This window comes from Sorex araneus, chromosome 2, assembly GCF_027595985.1.
Source record: "Sorex araneus isolate mSorAra2 chromosome 2, mSorAra2.pri, whole genome shotgun sequence".
Lineage (NCBI taxonomy): Eukaryota > Metazoa > Chordata > Mammalia > Eulipotyphla > Soricidae > Sorex > Sorex araneus.
The window spans coordinates 194,795,297-194,815,458 of record NC_073303.1 but is presented as its reverse complement, the minus strand read 5'-3'; the positions used below and the strand labels follow the sequence as shown (position 1 = coordinate 194,815,458).

The window sequence follows — 20,162 nt, the reverse complement described above, 5'->3', positions numbered from 1 at the left end:
GTGTATCACCACCATGAGTGCTCGTAACATTCCATCAGTATTCCATGTCACATGTATTGTGACCTCTTCTCTATTCCCCATTCTTCCTTCCATGTTTGTGAGTATATAAGAAATTCAGGCACATAAAATTTTGATTATGTAAGTGGGAAGTTGCTTCAAAGAGAGTAACACACTGGAGAGTTCGGAAACCTTTAAATAGAGTGGATTACAATACAGTGGGCAAAGAACATTTACATATTTTTTGTTTATTGCCTATGATCCTTGTTGACATGAAGATTCATCTTTGCTTCCATGATTCTTGTCCATCTATCATTACAGTGATAATTTCCCTGGACTCCATCGAATTCTTATATAGTAACCTGAAATGCCTCTGTCCCCACGTTTGCCTCTGACCTTGCACCCGAGTGCTTTCCTGTTACTGCTCAGATATGAGACTCTGCGGACACTCTCAGGATCCATGAATCTCTACCAGGAAGTGTAAGGGAGTTTATGTCCCCTTGAGTAAAATCCTAAATTAGGTTTCATTACATGTCACGAGACATACTTGCTCAAGGTGTGTTCCATATGTTTTGTTTGAAATCCCTTGACTCTCTAGGGCCAAATCCTGGGCACACTGCTGGACAAATTTGTTGTCCTTCGTATGATAAGCCTTTTAAAAATGAAAATTGCTGGCTAATGAGGCCAGGGACTCTGTGTCGTGTGCTCCACCCGCCTCTGGTAGAGTATAAAAGGGCTCAGGGCAAGAGAGGACATTCAGACTTCAGACAGTTCTACTTGCTTCTCCTCTGATCTACTGAACTCCCCTCTCAAGACACCATGTGTTGCAAAACCTCCGGAAGCTCCTGTGGTAGCTACTGTGGCTATGGCTCTGGCTATGGCAGTGGTTTTGGCTCCAGATATGGCTGTGGCTATGGTTCTGGCTATGGCTGTGGCTATGGCTCCGGCTATGGCTGTGGTTATGGTTCTGGCTATGGCTGTGGCTATGGCTCCGGCTATGGCTGTGGTTATGGCTCCAGATATGGCTGTGGCTACAGCTCTGGCTATGGCTGTGGCTATGGCTCTGGCTATGGCTCCAGGTATGGCTGTGGCTATGGCTCTGGCTATGGCTGTGGCTATGGCTCTGGCTATGGCTGTGGCTATGGTTCTGGCTATGGCTCCAGGTATGGCTGCGGCTATGGCTCCGGCTATGGCTGTGGCTATGGCTCTAGATATGGCTGTGGCTACGGCTCTGGATATGGCTGCGGCTATGGCTCTGGATATGGCTCTTCCTGCTACCGAAGATGCTATTCTTGCTGTTAGAACATTACCAGCGCGCACCTGTCTTCTAAAATGGTCATTCCCACGCATTGCTGAGTCCAAGTCTTCCATCTTATCCCATTGAAGAGACAGTTCTGGGGACTTGCAGGAAGCTGGTTGTCATCTTGAATGTCCTGTTTGCTCCTGATGGAGCTGGAGTTCCTCCAAGATGTTCCTGGAAAGAAGAAGTCCCAAGTTCGACCCCGCCCAAGTATTAGCCGAGTATCAACTTCTGATCTCCGTATACTGTTCTTCTGTATTGTGATTTCTGCCCAATAAACCTGCTTCTTTGATCCTCACAGATGTGTGCGTCTTTTCTGTCCAATATGCTGTGGACTAATGTAAGACTCAAGCACTGTTTCTGGTTTCTGTGCCCTCCTAGAAATAGCTAATTGATGCTACTTTTTTCCTCATCCTAGTTATGGCAATCTGGCTCCTGTTGTCATTGCTTGGTACCCATCATTTACCAAAAATTAAATTAAAGGTATACATTAAATACCTTGAATTTTATGCCTTAAGATAGACTACTCCTGCTCCAAACTATTGTGTTCTAATATTATTCTAAGTATTTTTTCCTTAGACACAAGTCTCATGATTTGAGGACTATTTCTTTGCCTTTTAGTTATCCTTCATGTACTCATATACCCATATACAAATATATATATATATATATATATATACAAATTTCACAAAAAAGTTGTTTAGAGGAATTTCTAATTGTGAAAAAATTGATAAAAGTTATAGAGAAAACTGGGTATTGATGCATATAAGTCTCCAGAAAAATGGTTAGACATTCCTGGAATTGATTGCTGCATTAAAAAATGCATGTATACTGGTGAAATCTAAGGACCTGGTGAGCATAGAAGCTGTGTGTTATTGGGCACCAAAAATGAAGGGGAATCTGAGAAGATCTTGAAAGGAAAATGACTACAAAATATTTTCTCTTATTAGCACTTAGAATTGTGGGAACTCAGAGAAGCACATGCAAACATATATCTGAAATTCTTTTTTTTTTAAAAAATATACTAATAGGAGGATGTGAATGCATGATCCACAGCCAACACACTTTTTCATGCCTGGACTCTTTCTCATATGTGACAGCTTCTGAACAGAATGTCTTCTCGTCAGGGATGTATCACTGGGTGCGTCCACACCCAGGTAAGATGGCTCTCAACTGGGTTTATTAGCTTAGGGAGATTCCAAACTCAAGGAGATGGAGAGAATTAGCCAATACTGCAGCCTTATATTGGTTCCATCCTCTTCTAAGGTGCTTTATATGTATGACTTTGAACTTCAAGACTGATTATGGAAACGACCAGCTGGTACCAGGAAAGTAGAGCTAGAAAAATTGCATATAAGAAGAAGCCTATTACTATATGGTTAAGTTTGGCAGATATAAGGCAAAATAGATCAATTTGAATATCAGCTAATAACAGATAAGATTTGGGTCTGGAGAGATAGTACAGCGGGTAGGGTACTTGCCTTGCATGCAGCCCAGCTGGGTTTGATCTTCAGCATCCCATGTGGTCCTGAGCACCTCTGGGAGTAATTACTTAGGGCAGAGCCAGGAGTTACCCCTGAGCATTGCCAGATGTGGGCCTCCCAAAGCAGATAAAATTTTAGCATAGCTATGGTTCTAGTTCCATTTCCTTGTTTTTTTCATATTCCACAGATGAGTGAGATCCTTAGTTACCTAATATTTTCCCTTTGAATCTTTTACTAAACATGATAACCACCAGCACTATAGGTATTTTAACAAACTGCATGATTAAAAAGTTTTAAAATAGATGCATAATATTTCATTGTGCATATACACAACAGCTTTTATCCATCCATCTCTGGTTGCACACTAAACAGCTGAAATAAGCCAAGGGAGAAAGACAAATATTATTTGATTCCATTCTTATGTGAGAAGTTAAAAGATGCAAATATACTGTGGTTTACAAGCAAACCAAGAGCAGACTTGTATATTCTTATAACTAAGTGTGCTACCAGAGAAGAATGAAGCTGAAGTGGATGAAGTATGTAAGGGAATTTGAAGTATATTTCTAATAGCTTATTGAGGGTAGGTGTGGTATATACTGCTATGGAATGTGAAGCCGTGCACATAAAACATCTTGTTATAAAAAATGTTATCTCTTAGAATAAAGAAGCTATATTCATAAGCATTTGGATTAATAGGAACTATATAACACACAGATGTGGTGAAGTTTCTATGTAGGGCAACATTGAGTTTCATCAAAACTTCCTATAAACTGATTAGCAATTTTCAAGGTAGTTAAAGTAATTTGCCAAGCCTGTTTCACTAGTTCCATCCACAGATATAAACTTCTCTACCTTCTATGAATTATTGTTACATAAAAATGCCTTTGGAATCATGAATTCATGTGATCAGATAATTGAGGGGTTGGAGCAATAGTAGAGCGGATTGGGCATTTGCCTTGCAAGATGCTGACCCGGTTTCTATCTCTGGCATCCCATATGGTCCCCCAACCCCCACCAGGAGTAATTCTGAGTGCAGAATTGGGAGTAACCCCTGAGCATTTCTGGGTGTGAGCCAAAACAAACAAACAAAAAAGCAAAGCCAAGTAATTGCTGAAGTCTTTCCTTATGGGAAACCTCCCTGATAGATTCACTTTTTCCTTTTAGACTCTAATTGACACAAAACAGTACCTGAGTGAGATCAAACATGGTTGCATAGTAAAATCAGAGAGTCTGTAATAATGGATAATTGGATTGAGATATTATAGCAGTGAAGGCACCAACTGCTCTCAGTTATGTAAAAGATGTGACATACACATGTAGGTATAAATAAACTTTTATTTCACCAATCAGTATAACTTGATCCTTTCCAGATTTCTAGAATAGTAGGAAACATTTAAGTCTGAGAAGCTTTTATATGCATGTTAACTAAAATCTTAGTTTCAGACATCAAATGTCACAACTATTATGGGAACTTTCATGGGACTTGTGATGTGGCTTTTGGTGTTTTGGTTGTGGCTCTGGTTTCTGGTTCTGGTTTTAATGTGGCCGTGCTTCTGGATATGGCTTTGGGTTTGTTTTTTTTCCCTCTGGACTGTGGTTCTGTTGTCATATATGATTGTGGCTCAGGCTGTTGCACTGCGTATGTCTGAGGACATGGCTTTGGCTCTGACTAATATTTCTCCCCCAAGTTTTCATACAGAAGTAATTCATCCTGCTCATAGATCATCATACTAGAAAGGCCTCTGAAATAATACTTCAAGAATAACACTTTCCCTGGTCTCACATACTGGGGAAAGTGTTATTCTTGAAGTATTATTTCAGAGGTCTTTCTAATATGATGATCTATGAGAGGATGAATTACTTCTGTAAGAAAACTTGGAGGAGATATGACTGAAATGCAAGCACGGAAGTTTGTAAGTCTGTAACTGTAATTCAGGGTGGTGATTCACTAATAACAAAAAAGAAAAAAGCAATAACAATATAAAAAAAAGAATAACACTTTCACCTAGAGACCATTTTATCATACTGACATTCACAAGATTATGTAACAACTTGGTTTATTCCATAAAACCTGTTTGTTGTTGTGGAACAATGAATGACTCCATCATTGAACCTGAAGACTAAATATTTAATTCTACTTATCTTCAAGATTAAATTATTGGTTCTTTTTGTCTGTGGTTTTGTATTGTCCATGAACACAAACTCCATAATTAGAAGAAATAATATTTTAAAAAATAAACATCTTATTTGTTGGCAAAAGTATTTGCATCCTGTGTGTCAGAATTAGGACTGAATTTGGCAATTGTTGTCTCCCTGTCAGTTATACAATTGATGTGTTAATTGAGCCAAAGCTTTATCTAATTCTCCACCCACTGTTTGTATAACATCTATTTTTTCTCCAACATCACATGGTTATGTTCATAGAATTGTAGGAAATCTTGCTATTAGGTTGTGTGAATTCATAGCTTTTGCTCTTTTTTCAAAATGATTTTGGTGACTATGGTTATTTTGTTTTCCATCTAAGTGTTATAGTCATAATGTAACCACTTGCAAATAAACCCTGAAATGTTATATAGACAATGATATAATTAAATTTATAGATCAGTGTTGGGAAAAGGAATCTCTTGCCACTATTGATTTTTTCAATCTATAAATGAGGCATAACTCTACATATACTTAGGTATTTTTAATTTCCCTGGTTGAATCTTATGCAGTATTGAATAAGACCAGTCATTTTTGTACTTTTAGGGAACATATTATAGTGGGGGATGTGTACAAAGATCTGAAAAGTAACAAACATAAATAATTATCTAAATAAAAATGATTAATAGGCCAGGGATGTGACCCTGTGATTAGCACGTGGTTTACATGCCTGAGTCTCTGGCTTTTATTTTAGTACCATACAAGTGCAAAAAAGAGAGTCCTTTTCTCTAAAAATGAGCAAATTAGTAGAATAATAATTAATTTTTATCATCACTAATATTATGTGACTTGCTACAAAATTTATCCTAAACTTAAGAAGCACTGTCGTCCCATTGTTCATCGATTTGCTCAAGCGGGCACCAGTAACGTCTCCATTGTGAGACTTCCTGTTACTGTTTTTGGCATATCAAATATGCCACAGATAGATTGCCAGGCTCTGCCGTATGGGTGAAATACTCTCGGTAGCTTTCCAGGCTCTCTGAGAGGGACGGAGGAATCAAATCCGGGTTGACTCCTGCAAGGCAAACACCCTTCCCACTGTGCTGTTGCTCCAGTCCCCTAAACTTAACAAGAATAAATTATCTTTATAAATTTATTCAAGAAGAAACAGTAAATAATCATTGGGCTATGTTAAATAAATTTCATAATTAATAATTTTACAAAATAGGTGTGATTCATTGGGAAATTCTTCAAAAACATTTAAAGAGTATTATATAATAATATTTTTGCAATTATTTTGAGGAGATAGAAGCAGAAAACATACCATTTTTCTTTTCTTTTTTTTATTGAATTACCATGAGATACAGTTACAAAGCTTTCATGTTTGAGTTTCAGTCATACAATTATCAAACACTCATCTGTCCACCAGTGCACATTTTCCACCACCAAAGTCCCCAGTATCTTTCCCCACCCCAACCTATGGAAGAAAAATTTTCCCATACTCTCTACTTTGGGGCATTATGGTTTGCAATACAGATACTGAGAGACTTTCACATTCGGTACTTTATTTGCTTTCAGCACATATCTCCCATTCTGAACGATCCCTCCAACCATAATTAGCTTAGTGATCCCTTTTCTATTCTAGCTACCTTCTCCTCCAGCTTATGAGGCAGACTTTCAACTATGGAGCAATATTCTTGGCCCTTGTGTCTACTGTCCTTGGGTGTCAGTCTCCTATTATGTTATTTTATATTCCACAAATGAGTGAAGGAAAACATACTTCTTAACAGTATAACAAACCAACGTTCTTCTTATTTATTTATTTATTTTTTTTGCTTTTTGGGTCATACCCGGCGATGCATAGTGGTCACTTCTGGCTCATGCACTCAGGAGTTACTCCAGTCCATGCTCGGGGGACCATACGGGATGCTGGGAATCGAACCCAGGTCGGTCGTGTGCAAGGCAAAGTCCTTACCCACTGTGCTTATGCTGCAGCCCCAGACCAACATTGTTCTAACACTATAATCCTGATATAGTTATTATAGTAAAAGAAATCTATGGACCAATGTTTTAAGTGAATAAAACCTCTCAACTTACTAGTATTTTTTTCCCAATAATATAGAAGAATAACTAGAGAATGTAGAGAACTCAGATTCTTCCTTATTAAGTAAGGCTAGTTCAAAACTCAAGAATCAATATAAATTGCTATATCAAGTCTAGAGAGTAAAAAGCACACTATTATATAAATATCAATGCATGTGGAAAAGAATTTGAAAAAAGCCAACAACTAATGCTGACAAAACTATTAGTAACCAGAATAGAAATGACTATCAGACTTTATCATGAGAACCAAGAAGTTTTATTTCCTGAGATCAAGACAAAACAATGTTGACATTTTTCACTACTCCTTTTCAACAGAAGAAGACAAAAGAAGTTTATAAAAGATATAGTATAATAAGAGAAATAAGTAAGCTCATTTTTCATATACAGATCTACTTTTCTTTGTGGATAACCTACAACAGATAAGAAAGTATAGAAATGTTGCAGTATATAAGATTAATATACTAAATCAATGATTTTGTACATCTCAATAATGAAGTGGGATTTGAAATGAAAATTTAATATCATTTGGTCAAGGATGTAACAGCATAAAACACTTCTCTTGCATTTGTGATATTCTGGGTTAAGTTCCCAGCATTGTCAAAAACAAAATAAAACAATTATGTTATAAGAGTTACAAAGGAAATAAATTTAAGTAAATTTTAAAAGGGAGAAATTCAATATCTCTATGAGGTAAACTGAGAGTTCAAATAAAACTAAGGAAGAAGTGTAACTGAAAATTCAAATAAAACTAAGGGAGAAGTGTACACTTAAAGGGTTATTCAAAACTCATGGGCAGAATGACTCAGTATTGTCAAAATGTCAGTTCTTCCTACCTTGATGGATAGATTGCATAACATATTCAGTTATGCACAATTTAGTTTGCATAAATTTCATAAACTTATTAAGTTATTTTATGGGTATTTTCAAGCCTATATTTATTTAGAGAGCCTAAAAACCCAAGAGAGACAGCACAATGCTGAGTGAAAATGATGCTGGAGAATTAATACTACTTGACATCAATACTACAAAGTTACAGTTCTAAAGCCAGTGTGAATGGTGAAATAACGGAGAAATAGAACAATGGAATAGAACTTATGGCAGAGATTCCTATAAGTATGGTCTGATCATCTTTGAGAAAATTAGAAAGAAAATATAATAAAGAAAATATGTTCTTTTCACATCATGATCATCATCATCTCGTTGATCGTTGAATTTCTAGAGCGGTCTCAGTAACATCTCCATTTGTCCTAGCCCTGAGATTTTAGAAGCCTCTCTTTACTTGTTCTTTCCAATGGTGCTGCATTGGGGCCTCATTCAGGGTCAGGGGAATGAGACCCATCATTGTTACTGGTTGTCACCATAGGGAGTTTGCGAGGCTCTCCCATGCGGGCAGGGAACTCTTGGTAGCTTGCCAGGTTCTCCCAGAGGGAGAACTAGGCTATAAGAAATTTTCTGGGAGCTTGCTTTTATAGTCTCTGGATGTTGACCATTGAGGGATTTTACAGTGAAGGGGGCAGTCCCTGGGTGTGACTGCATAGCTACTGGAAAATGGTGTATCTGAGTGGAAGAGGCCCAGTCCCAATCTGAGCAGGCTTGGAGGTCTCAGCCCTGGGTGCCACACACCTGGGTTCCTTTGCCGGTTCCTTCATGCATGAGGCCTGTCCGAACATGTGGAGGGACCTTGAGCATGGCTGTGGCTAGTCTCTGGAGGTCTATGGCCACGGGAGCTCTGCTTGGGGCGGGGAGGGAAACCGAAGTCCACCCCCTCTGAGGGTCCCCAGGGAAAACAGCCAGGCGAGGGGGCAGGAGACAACCACATGCAAAAGTAAAATGTTCCCAAGGAATAATTCAACATGAATCACAGACATAAATGAAAAATGCGATTCCATAATATTTCAAGAATATAACATTGGAGAAAATCTAGGTGATGCAGGTTTTGGTGGTGATGTTTTTGGTTTGTTTTAATTGCTACAAAATCAAAGGCGTAATCCATGAAGGTGATGATGACCTAGACTTTGTTCAGATTAAAAACATCAACCGTGTGAAACACATTAATAAGAGGATGTTAGACACAGTAGCAAAATGAGGTTGGAGTACTGGAAAAGACTTAATCCCAGCGAAAAAGTTTCAGAACTATTTCACATTAACTACAGACTTAAAAATATAAAGCATTCAAGTTTTCACAAGGGATAGAAGAGAGGAATAAGACTGTGCATACAAAGACCTTAAGTTCCAGTAGGAAGTTCTCATTGGGGATTCTGAGAGATTTAGGTTGAATAGAAATAACTAACAAAAGAGATTTTCACAATAAAATGGAATTACTTAAGAAACTTAGAGTTCCCCAATACTGAATAAACTCAAGGAGAGGTTACTTGGCTCTCTCTGGAGAATATTATAGATAACATGTTTGATCAAGAAAACCTGGGAGAATAATTTTGATTAGGAATATAAGTTTTTAAATGTCAACTTCCTCCATTATTAAACAACATTCATAATTTATAATCCTTAGTTTCACAGAATTGTTTTAGTGATGAATTCAGGTATCCTAAAAAATATTTTCAGAATATAAAGCAGTTTACACATAGAAATGCTTTGTGTGGGGGAAGTTTGACAACAACATGTTTTTGTCGTTGTTTTGATCAAGGGTGTGTGTGTGTCACACCCGGCGATACACAGGGGTTAAACCTGGCTCTATGCTCAGATATCACTCCTGGTGATGCCCTGGGATTGCACCTGGGTCACTAAATGCAAGACACATGCCTGACCACTCTACTGTCTTTCTGGTCTTAAGATCACGTTTTAACCGAGGTGGAAATAGTTGGTAAAGGCGGTGAGAGAAGTTTGCGGTCAGTGTGATTATCACAAGACTTTTAGAGTATGATTTAATGACTCAGGAGGGGCCTCATTTTTACTGGAACCTTTATTGCAATGTGGCTACATTACTAAGAGGAAGTACCTTATTTTTACATTACAATTCTATGAAAATCTCAATATGCAGAAATTTACTTTTTTTTTCTTTTTTGGTCACACCCGGCAATGCACAGGGGTTACTCCTGGCTCTGCACTCAAGAATTACTCCTGGCGGTGCTCAGGGGACCATATGAGTTGCTGGGAATCAAACTGGGTTGGCTGCGTGCAAGGCAAATGCCCTACCCACTATGCTATCGCTCCAGCCCCTGCAGAAATGTACTTTTTCTGTACTAAATACATAGTATTGTTCCTAAGTAAGAAGTTTGTAATTTTGGTAGATACTACTGGTATTGGACTGGAGTGATAGCACAGCGAGTAGGGTGTTTACCTTGCATGCCACCGGCCTGGGTTCCATTCCTCCGTCCCTCTTGGAGAGACCAGCAAGCTACCGAGAGTATCCCTGCCCGCAAGGCAGAGCCTGGCAAGCTACCTGTATGCCAAAAACAGTAACAACCAGTCTCACAATGGAGACGTTACTGGTGCCCTCTCGAGCAAATTGATGATGAACGGGATGACAGTGACAGTGCTACAGTGCTACTAATGGTATCTGGACAATAAGCAAAGGTATAAAGCCATGTCCTGTGACATATTGATTGATTCTATATATTTACAAACGATTGTTGTTTAAAATTCAGACAAGGGACAGTGAAATAAGTCATTTATTTTCTTGGTGACTTTTGATAAGTCATTGTGAAAATAATAAATTCACATTTCCTTGCTTAAATCATGATTGGCAATAGAAAAATAATTTTTTTATCTTTATAAAATACATATTACAAGTACCAGAAAATACATATATTTGAAAAACCTCCATTATCTGGGAATGTTTATGGTTGAATGCAAGAAAAGGTGGAAATAAATAAATGTATTGTGTCTATCAAAAGTGTTTTGCCATTTGTATTTCCTATGTATCTTCCAGAGGTCTCTTGACAAAAATTTAGATACACATAGCTATTTTTGTTCATATCTTGTAGTTGCAGAAACTCAGGTTCATCTTTTTGGGAACGTTTCCCATCATTCAAACATTAGTAAATGGCTTAGTTAGGAAGGAAGTCAATCTCTCTGACGTGAAAAGTTATTTCTCTTCCAGGACCTCTGACACTTGGCAGAGATCTGTGATTAGTCACCGGTTGCTTCTTAGTTTCAATGGCAGAGATCTGTGATTAGTCACCGGTTGCTTCTTAGTTTCAAGTTCACCCAACAATACACAATCTTTGATCACAGATGGGAGACTCCTTTAAGTAATTCATCTTTCATGTGAGCATGGCATTATGTTTTCTCATTAGAAAGTGCTCAAGGAAGAAGGGGAATTGCAGAGTTAGTCTGCATCCTTCTTCTGTGAGGAAGTAGAAAGTCTTAGCAGCATGTGTAAGAGGATGTACAGAGAGCTCCTTCCATTATGCCTTGATGGATCATCAGGAATGTGGGAGCTGAGGATGATCTTTACTTGGTTTCCTAGCTCCTTGAAGACTTCTAGCCATGAGCCCAGAAGTGCAAATATATTCATATTTCCTTTGCAGGCTGTCCCTGACTCCATTTTGCCTGTGTCCAAGAGTTTTTCACACCCTCTCCAGTGCCACACCATTAGTCACTAATTGCTTGTTTGCCTTCTGCACTCCAGAAGGAGTCTTTTCCTTGCCAGTGAATGCAGAACAGTTCTTCTCTGGTTGAATATCTCTGCAATCCAGCAGGTTGAATAATTTTTTTCCAAGTTTTCCCTGTCACATGTTATCCCCCATTCAGAAATCACCAGGTAGCATTTCTCATATCTTATAGCTCCTATTTTTTATATTAAAGTTTATTGTTAATTTTATTATTAAACTTGCCCCATTTAACCAACCATGTGGTTTACATGTCCTGATTGTACCCAGACTTATGCAGAGATATTTGCTTTAGTTGTTGTTTGTCTTTAGAGATGGTGATTGAATCAGGGGCAGCAGACAAAATTAATGAGTGTGCAAAGTAAAAAGCAAATATGCTGAATAGAGCAACCACAAGAAATCCAAAATCTAGGCAAAAGTTTTAAAAATTGGCAAGGAAAGAAACAACACTGCCTATAAATCTACTCCTCAGGAAACTGATGAAAAAAGCAATTTGGATACTAAATTAAGCATAAGTAATAAGTACCATGAGCTGGAGCAATGGCACAGAGGGTAGGGCGTTTGCCTTGCACTTGGCCGACCCAGGTTCAATTCCTCCATCCCTCTCAGAGAGCCCTGCAAGCTACCGAGAGTAAGCTGCCTGCACGGCAAAGCCTGGCAAGCTACCCATGGTGTATTTGATATGCCAAAAACAGTAACAACAAGTCTCACAATGGAAATGGTACTGGTGCACGCTCGAGCAAATTGATGAACAATGGGATGACAGTGCTACAGTGCTAATTAGTACCATGGGGAGGTCAACTATTTTAAATGACCTGATTGCAAAATATCTAACATGAAATCAGTATTTAGGTAAATATCATTATTCTTGTCTTTGAGAGAAAGTATGTGAAAATACAATCAAGAAAATATCGTAGAATCTGAAAATATTCATATTAAAGTGGCTAAATTCTAGTGGGATGCCTTGATAGAAAGCATAAACCTAAGCAAAATTACAGATTTGCATTTAAAAATTGGTCTTTAATGAGCAAGTTGAAAAATCAAGAGATTTTTTCCTCACATTTAATTCAACCTCTTACAAAAGCTTGTGCTTTCCGTTAAATTCTGTAAGTTCTTACATAAATCACCAGCAGAGTTTAATAATTTTTTTCCCCAAAGGAAGGAGAAAATGTTATCAGTTGACTGAGAGAGGAGGCAATTAAAGAAACTCTTTCCAGAGATGAGAATGATTCAGATTACACCTAATACATTGACATACTAAATTCTTTGTTTAAAAATGCATGGAAAATTGTCCTAGAAGTATCATAATGGAAAAAACAATAGATTAGAAAAGAAAAAGAAACTAATATAATGTGAATATGATGGTGTTGAAGAGAATATTAATAATAGTGATTGAACTTTGTGTTAAACGGATGATTCTACAACATTGGAAAAGTAAAAGAACAAATACATATGTAGGTCAAGCCTATTTTGTCGAAGTGCTATTTCATGGTCATGAGATGCAATTATGGAAGATAAAATTATGGTTATATAAGCTTGGGTGCTTAGAAAATATATCTTTACTTCATTTTAAGACTTTGGAAGATTCCTAGAATAGCAGTAAATAATGACAACCTACCAAAATTGGTGTGCAAAGAACGAGCTCATTTTAGTAAATAGCTCTAAAATGAGAGTTCAGAGCCCTTGTGAGGTATGAGCCATTTATCTCTGAAAGTATAAAAAGGTGTTGGAATAGAAGATGGTAATCAGAATTCAGAAATAAAGTCCTACACTCCACCTATTATTCACTTTCAGACACCATGTGTGCTAACTACTTTGGAAACTCTTATGAGGCATGTGTCTCTGGCTCTGGTAGAGGCTGTCTCTAGTTCTGGCTGTGGTCAGTTATGAATATGGTGGTGGTTCTTGGTATGGGTATGGCTCTTGGTATAGCTCTGGCTGTGATTGTGGCTATGGCTGTGACTCTGGCTGAGGTCCTGGCTCTGACGGTGGCTGAGGCTGTGGCCCCAGCTATGACTGTTCTTGTGGTTCTGGATGTTGGGGCTACTAACCATTACGCTATAGAAGATGAAATTCTGTTTGCTGTTGTCATCACTACAACTCACATTGTACCCTTGAAATGATCACTACCAAGACAATTCTATTGGAAACTCTCCTACCCATTAACTTCGCAACCAAGCGGAGAATTGTTCCTCTCTGCGGGGAACCTAATTTTACTTCAGAGAAGCTGTTTGTAACGGGAGCATGCTGAATAGTTATATCATAGCTCTGGAGACAGAAGATATTTTCTATCATTTTTCCAAATGAAATGATTGTATATTTTCTCTGCTTTTGTACTGTGGCTATTTGCACAAACACAAAAGGACCACAAAAAAGAAAGTAAGCTAAACTAGAGCAATAATGGAAGTTCTTAATAAAAGTCTGTATTTACTAAGAAGCCTGATTACCTTTATGTCCAAATTATCAGTTTCAGGATTTGTGTGGATGGGATGACTTCAGGTGATCACAATAGTTGAATCAAACTATTTCTTATTTTTAATTTATATATTCATTCATTGCATTGAATCTAAACATAGACACAGACATCACATTTAATTTTTTCTATTATATGAAAAGAACAGACAGAAAAACCCAGGTATGCGGGACCCCTGCCTGAGATCTCCAAGGCTGCTCAAATTGGGACTGGGCCTTCTCCACCCAGATTCACAGTTTTCCAGTAGCTTGGCAGTCACACCCACAAACTGCCCCCGGCTTCATGTAATCTTTTCAATGGCCAAAATCCAGAGACTATAAAACAAAGCTCCCAGAAGAGAGCACTGCCAGGAGTAATTGGGCTGGAACAATAGCACAGTGGGTAGGGCTTTTGCCTTGCACAGGGCTAACCTGGGTTCTATTCCTTTGTTGTCCCTCTTGGAGAGCCTGGCAAGCTACCAAGAGTATCTCGCCCACATGGCAGAGCCTGGCAAGCTACTCATGATATTTGATATGCCAAAAATAGTAACAATAATGAGCCTCATTCCCTGACCCTGAATGTGACAGGGATATCTGGAGAGATTACTGGCAGTCACTCGAGCAAATCAATGAACAACAGGACAACAGTGATACAGTGATACAGTAATATGAATAGAATATTAGAACAAGGAGATTATTGAAAAAGGCCTAGCTGTTATACAAATCCAGGGCAGAAGTGATTGATCCTAAATTGAGGACTGGTAGTGAAAGGGCAACAATATTAATTTCAGCCATAATGTTTTTTTAATGCATGAAATAAGAAGTCTTGAAGTAAAGGGAAATTACTCAAGGAAATTAGCAAGAAATAGGTCCCTTTTCTCTTCCTGTATCCCACTCTTGCTGTGATTATTCACACTCATGATTTCAGAGTGTGAAGTGGATTATGACCAATGCCATACTCATGTTCTAGGCAGGGGAAGGGAGACTGAACAAGTATTTTTTTTTAAAGTAGCATTGTCTTTCAACTTTAATTATTTAAAAAAATTACTCACCATAATTTATAAGGATAGGCTTTCTTGTCTGGCTCTGTGCTCAGGAATCACTCCTGGCTCTGTGCTCAGGATTGACTACTGGCTCTATGCTCAGGAATCACTCCTGGCAGTGCTCAGGCGACCCTGTGGGATGCCGGGGATCTGGGTCAGGCATGTGTAAGGCCAGTGCCCTCCCCGTTGCCCATGGCCCCCAGCCCCATTCAGTCTCTTAGTTACATTTTGCAGCTCCTTTCCCCGAGTGAATGTGCACCTGTGTGTTTGTCAGCGAGTCACTTCATGCGGGTCTCTGTTCCCGTGGCATTATGGCAAACTGCACAGAGAAGCTTTTTCCTTTCCTCCTGTCTTTCCTCCCGTCTTTCCCTCCATCCCTGTCTTCCCCACTTCACATATTTTCCAGTAATCAATTTCTTTGTTATCATTAATTTTGGGGCTGGAGCGATAGCACAGGGGGTAGGCCATTCACCTTTCACAGGCCAACCTGGGTTCGATTCCTCCGCCCCTCTCGGAGATCCCGGCAAGCTACCGAGAGTATCCCGCCAGCATGGCAGAGCCTGGCAAGCTACCTGTGGTGTATTCGATATGCCAAAAACAGTAATAACAAGTCTCACAATGGAGACGTTACTAGTGCCTGCTTGAGCAAATTTATGAGCAATGGGCTGATGGTGACAGTGACAAGCTTTCTTGCAAATTATATTCCAACCCTCACCACTCCAGAGTGTCTATTTCCTTCTGCCATTGTCTCAGTGTCTCTCCTCCAAACAACATTTGCAACGTCATGGTCACTGTCACTATCCTCCCCTTGTTCATCCATTTGCTCGAGCGAGCACCAGTAATGTCTCCATTGTGAGACTTGTTGTTACCGTTTTTGGCATATCGAATACGCCAAGGGGAGCTTGCCAGGCTCTGCTGTGTGGGTGAGATACTCTTGGTAGCTTGCCAGGCTCTCCGAAAGGGACGAAGGAATCGAACCCGGGATGGCCTTGTGCAAGGCAAACACCCTACCCACTGTGCTATGGCTAGATTAGTGCACAAATTCTGTTATTTGGGGCCATTTGTTATCCTCTTATTATGTTTCTTTATATCTCACAAATGAGAAAGGTCATTGTGTGCCTGACCCTCTCATTCTGTCTGACTTGATTCATCACAGTACCTTCCTGTTCCGTTCATGTAACAGCAAATTGCATGCTGTTGTCTTCTAGTTGAGTAGTATTCTGTTGTCAGTTGAGCCTTCTGTGTTAATGATTTTGCTAATCAAGATTAGTTGTCTTCTACGTTACTTTCCCATCCAATCTGATGCTCTTCTACTAGGATGTTAATATTATAGAGTTTGGAGATGTCACTCCACAAAACCCAGACTATTTAATTAGGCAGTGAGATTACACAATGGTGGTGGTAGAATGTGGGTGTGACTGCCAGGGCTTCTGGGAGTATGGAGGGTAGGGGGAGGTTGCCCACCACAATTCTGAGAAGGCCTGGAGTTTTCAGTCAAAAAATCCTCATGCACCTGAAATTTTCAGCAGTTTGGCATCTCTGTGATGATCAGTCGTGAGGCGGTGGAGTCCGACCTGAACAATGGCAGCAGATATTGGGGTGTACGTCTGGGTGCTGTGGCTTCAGTAGTGTGGGAACTTGTTCACCCTCCTCAGAGATTCTCCTGGAGGTCTCAGCTGGGAACAGGTGTACTGAGAAATTTTTTGCAGTTAGTTGATCTCTTTTAGGATTTAATTATGAATCTCTAAATAAGGGCAAGTTGAGCTTACATGGTGGCAGCAAAGGAGGATGGATAATTTATTATCTTTTCTCTTTGCTTATTTTTTGTTCAAGGGCCACACCCAGCAGTGCTCAGGGCTTACTCCTGGCTTTATGCTCAGCATCATTCCTCGAGGAGCTTGGGGAACCATATGAGATGCCAGGGAACGAACCTGGGTTGGCCATTTGCAAGGCAAGAATCTTGCCTGCAAGATTGCCTGCAATACTATCACTACAGACCCTCTCTTTAATCCTTTCACAACATTTTAATAACATTTTTATAATTTTGTGCATCATCCTGAGTCATTTTGTATTTGTGATTTTTTTTTAACATGGGACCATATTATTTCATGACACAAAAAAAATCGAAGAAAGTTGATTTTGTCCAAGTGAGTTGGTTGCATAGAACATGATCACTAGAGCAAAGAGAGAAATCAGATATAATAAAGCAATTTTGCTGAGGAATTCATGGTTGTGATCAGGGATTAATGGATTAAAGTGATGAGAGCCTAGTCGAATTCTTAAAGGGATTTTGGATTGGTCAGAGATTATGAGTATTTTTTTCAGATCATATTTAAGTGTTCACTGTCTTTAAGAAAAATTACAGTATGTTTCATTGTTATTAAGACAACATGGTTTCAATAGTGATGTTTATGCTTTCCGTGTACAAAGTAATTACACATCCACTGCCACATGCCAAAGACCCTCCCAAACCGTCTTTATATCACACCTAGTCTGACACTTCTTTCCATATCCCCACTGTCTTCCACAACATGCTTGGTGACCTCAAGTCTGTTATCAAACAGACCCTTTTTAAAAATTAAAAACCGCCCATTCCCATCCTTTGTTTTGTTAGATTCCAAAGTTGAGTGAGATCATGCAGATTTGCCCTCCCTTTGACTTAACAAATATCTTCTAGTTCATCCAAGTTCAGGCAAAATGCAAGATTTCAGGGGGTTGGAGAGATAGTACAGCGGGTTAGGGTGTTTGCCTTGCACGCGGTTGACCCGGGTTCAATTCCCAGCATCCCATATGGTCCCCTGAGCACCACCAGGAGTAATTTCTGAGTACAGAGCCAGGAGTAACCCATGTGCAACGCCAGGTGTGACCCAAAAAGCAAAATAAATAAGTAAATAAATAAATAAATAAATAAATGCAAGATTTCATCTTTGTTTATAGCTAAGCAATATTGCATAGTGTAGTTTACCACAGTTTTTTTTTATCCAGCCATCTATCATTAAGTAGTTTGGTCGTTTTGACTATAAATCATGTTGCAATATATATAGATGTGCCTATCACTTTTTGAATTAATGCTTTTTTGTACTTTGTACAGATGCCAAGAAGCAAAATCCCTGGGTCATATGGGAGCTCTGTGTTTTTGAGAATTTTCCATAGAGACTGAACTATACAATATTACAACCAGCAGCGAATGAGGCACTTATTTATTTATTTATTTATTTATTTATTCATGTAACCAAATCTTCTGAACCAGTGCAGAGCACATATGAACCAATACATCTGAAGTTTTTTTTTTTTCAATTTTTTTTGACACAGGTCTGTTTCACTGGTACTGGTGTGAGGTGATATTTTACTGTCATTTTGATTTGCATTTCTCCGGTAATAAGGGATTATGAGAGCTTTTTCATATGTCATCGGCATTAATTATTGTATGTTTCCTTTGAGGAAATATCTGCCAGCTGCTCTGTCCATTTTTTTTTGACAAGCTAATTTTTCTGCTGTTGAGTTTTGTGAGTGCAGTTTTATGTATCTTAGACCTTTTTCAAGACATAACATTTTCTCCCATACAGGAGGGTATCGTGTATTTTAGCCATGTTTTCATTTAAAATGCAACAGACAGGAGATGTGTTATTTAAATCTATTCAAGGACATATGAGATGACCATCTGCTGGAGTATGCTTTCAGGATGACACGGAACTTTGCTACTTACAAGCTTTGGTCTAGTAATACAATCATTCTTTAAGAGACAATTTCATTATATGAAAATGTGGATAAAATATCCTCCCAATATTTGGGGCTGGTTCAGACATAATATTTATAAAGGCAGTTTGTGCAATGTGAACCATTGTAAGGCATGCTGTTTGGCATGAATTCTGCTCTTGGAAGCTTGCAAAAGGAAAGAGGTAATTAGAACTTTAAAAGATGAATAATTCTTTTCATACAATATTCCCTATAATTAGTAGTAGGTGTTTTATAATCAGTAGTTATATTCATTTAAACTTCCAGTTGCAATTTTTTAGATTTTGAATATATTAAAAATAGTTCCACTTGGGACTGGAGAGTCAGCTTAAGTGGTAGAGCACATATTGAAATGTATGTAACTCATGAGTTTGATTACTGCCACATGTTTCCCAAGTACCTTCAAAAGCCTTGGATCATTGCTGAGAATGACACTTACGAAAACCAAAACAGAACAGTTGTATTTTCAGACATAATCCATTTTCCTATGATGCTAATTCTTTTCATGATATTCAAATTTAAAACACAAATCTCAATGATTTTCTATTTGGAGACTGTTGAAGGTGTTCAAGCTAAACGTTTTATAGGTGCAAGGTGTATACTTCTGTAATTACTGAACTAAATATATGCTATGATGTTGGACTGGTGAATTGACAAAATATTCTCAGGAGCAATTTCTTGTACAAAATACTTTGATACTCACTTTAGTATAATTTTAGGAAAATTACTTTTTATTTCCCCATGATTTGGCTGTAGTTTCTTTCTCATTAAAATCCAAGTAATAGAAAATGAGTGTATACAAAGAACTCATGGGATGCATATTACCAAATACATTTTTCATTGGATGCTCATTAACTTTTAAGTACTTCTTAAGGTTGTACACTTTGTACATAGTAAAGCCAGGATCCTGCCCCATGCCTCTGATTTAAAAAACAAATGCTCCACACTATGATATTTGTGAATGAATGAAAAGTTAGTAATGTGATCCAAGTTTTGAAAGAAAGAAAGATTGAGAGTCATAAAAACTTAATAGATCAAGTAAAGAAAGTGGTATAAGATCTACAATGCAGAGCTGGGGTGACCATTTGGTAAGGATTTTCACAGGTGAGGTGACCATGACTATATCTACAGGGAATGTAAACAACCTAGAAAGACTTTTTATTAAAAGAAAAATACTATGAAGCACTATAAGATCTTTAGGAACAATTTTGAGTACAATTTTCCTAGGAAGACATGAACTCCTGAAAATAAAGTAAAACAATTTAGGAAAATTTATTTTTATATTCCTGGCATGGAGGCAAGGGAAGTGATCATAACTAAAAAAAAAGTGGAGCTC

General features: G+C 38.4%; 1 protein-coding gene across 1 annotated transcript; it reads left to right on the top strand.

Annotated features, from left to right (window-relative positions):
• Positions 1-816: 816 nt before the first annotated feature.
• Positions 817-1,299, top strand: LOC101537268 (keratin-associated protein 6-2-like). The gene has a single exon (XM_004622319.2). The coding sequence runs from the start codon at positions 817-819 to the stop codon at positions 1,297-1,299; it is 483 nt and encodes a 160-aa protein (XP_004622376.2).
• Positions 1,300-20,162: the final 18,863 nt, after the last annotated feature.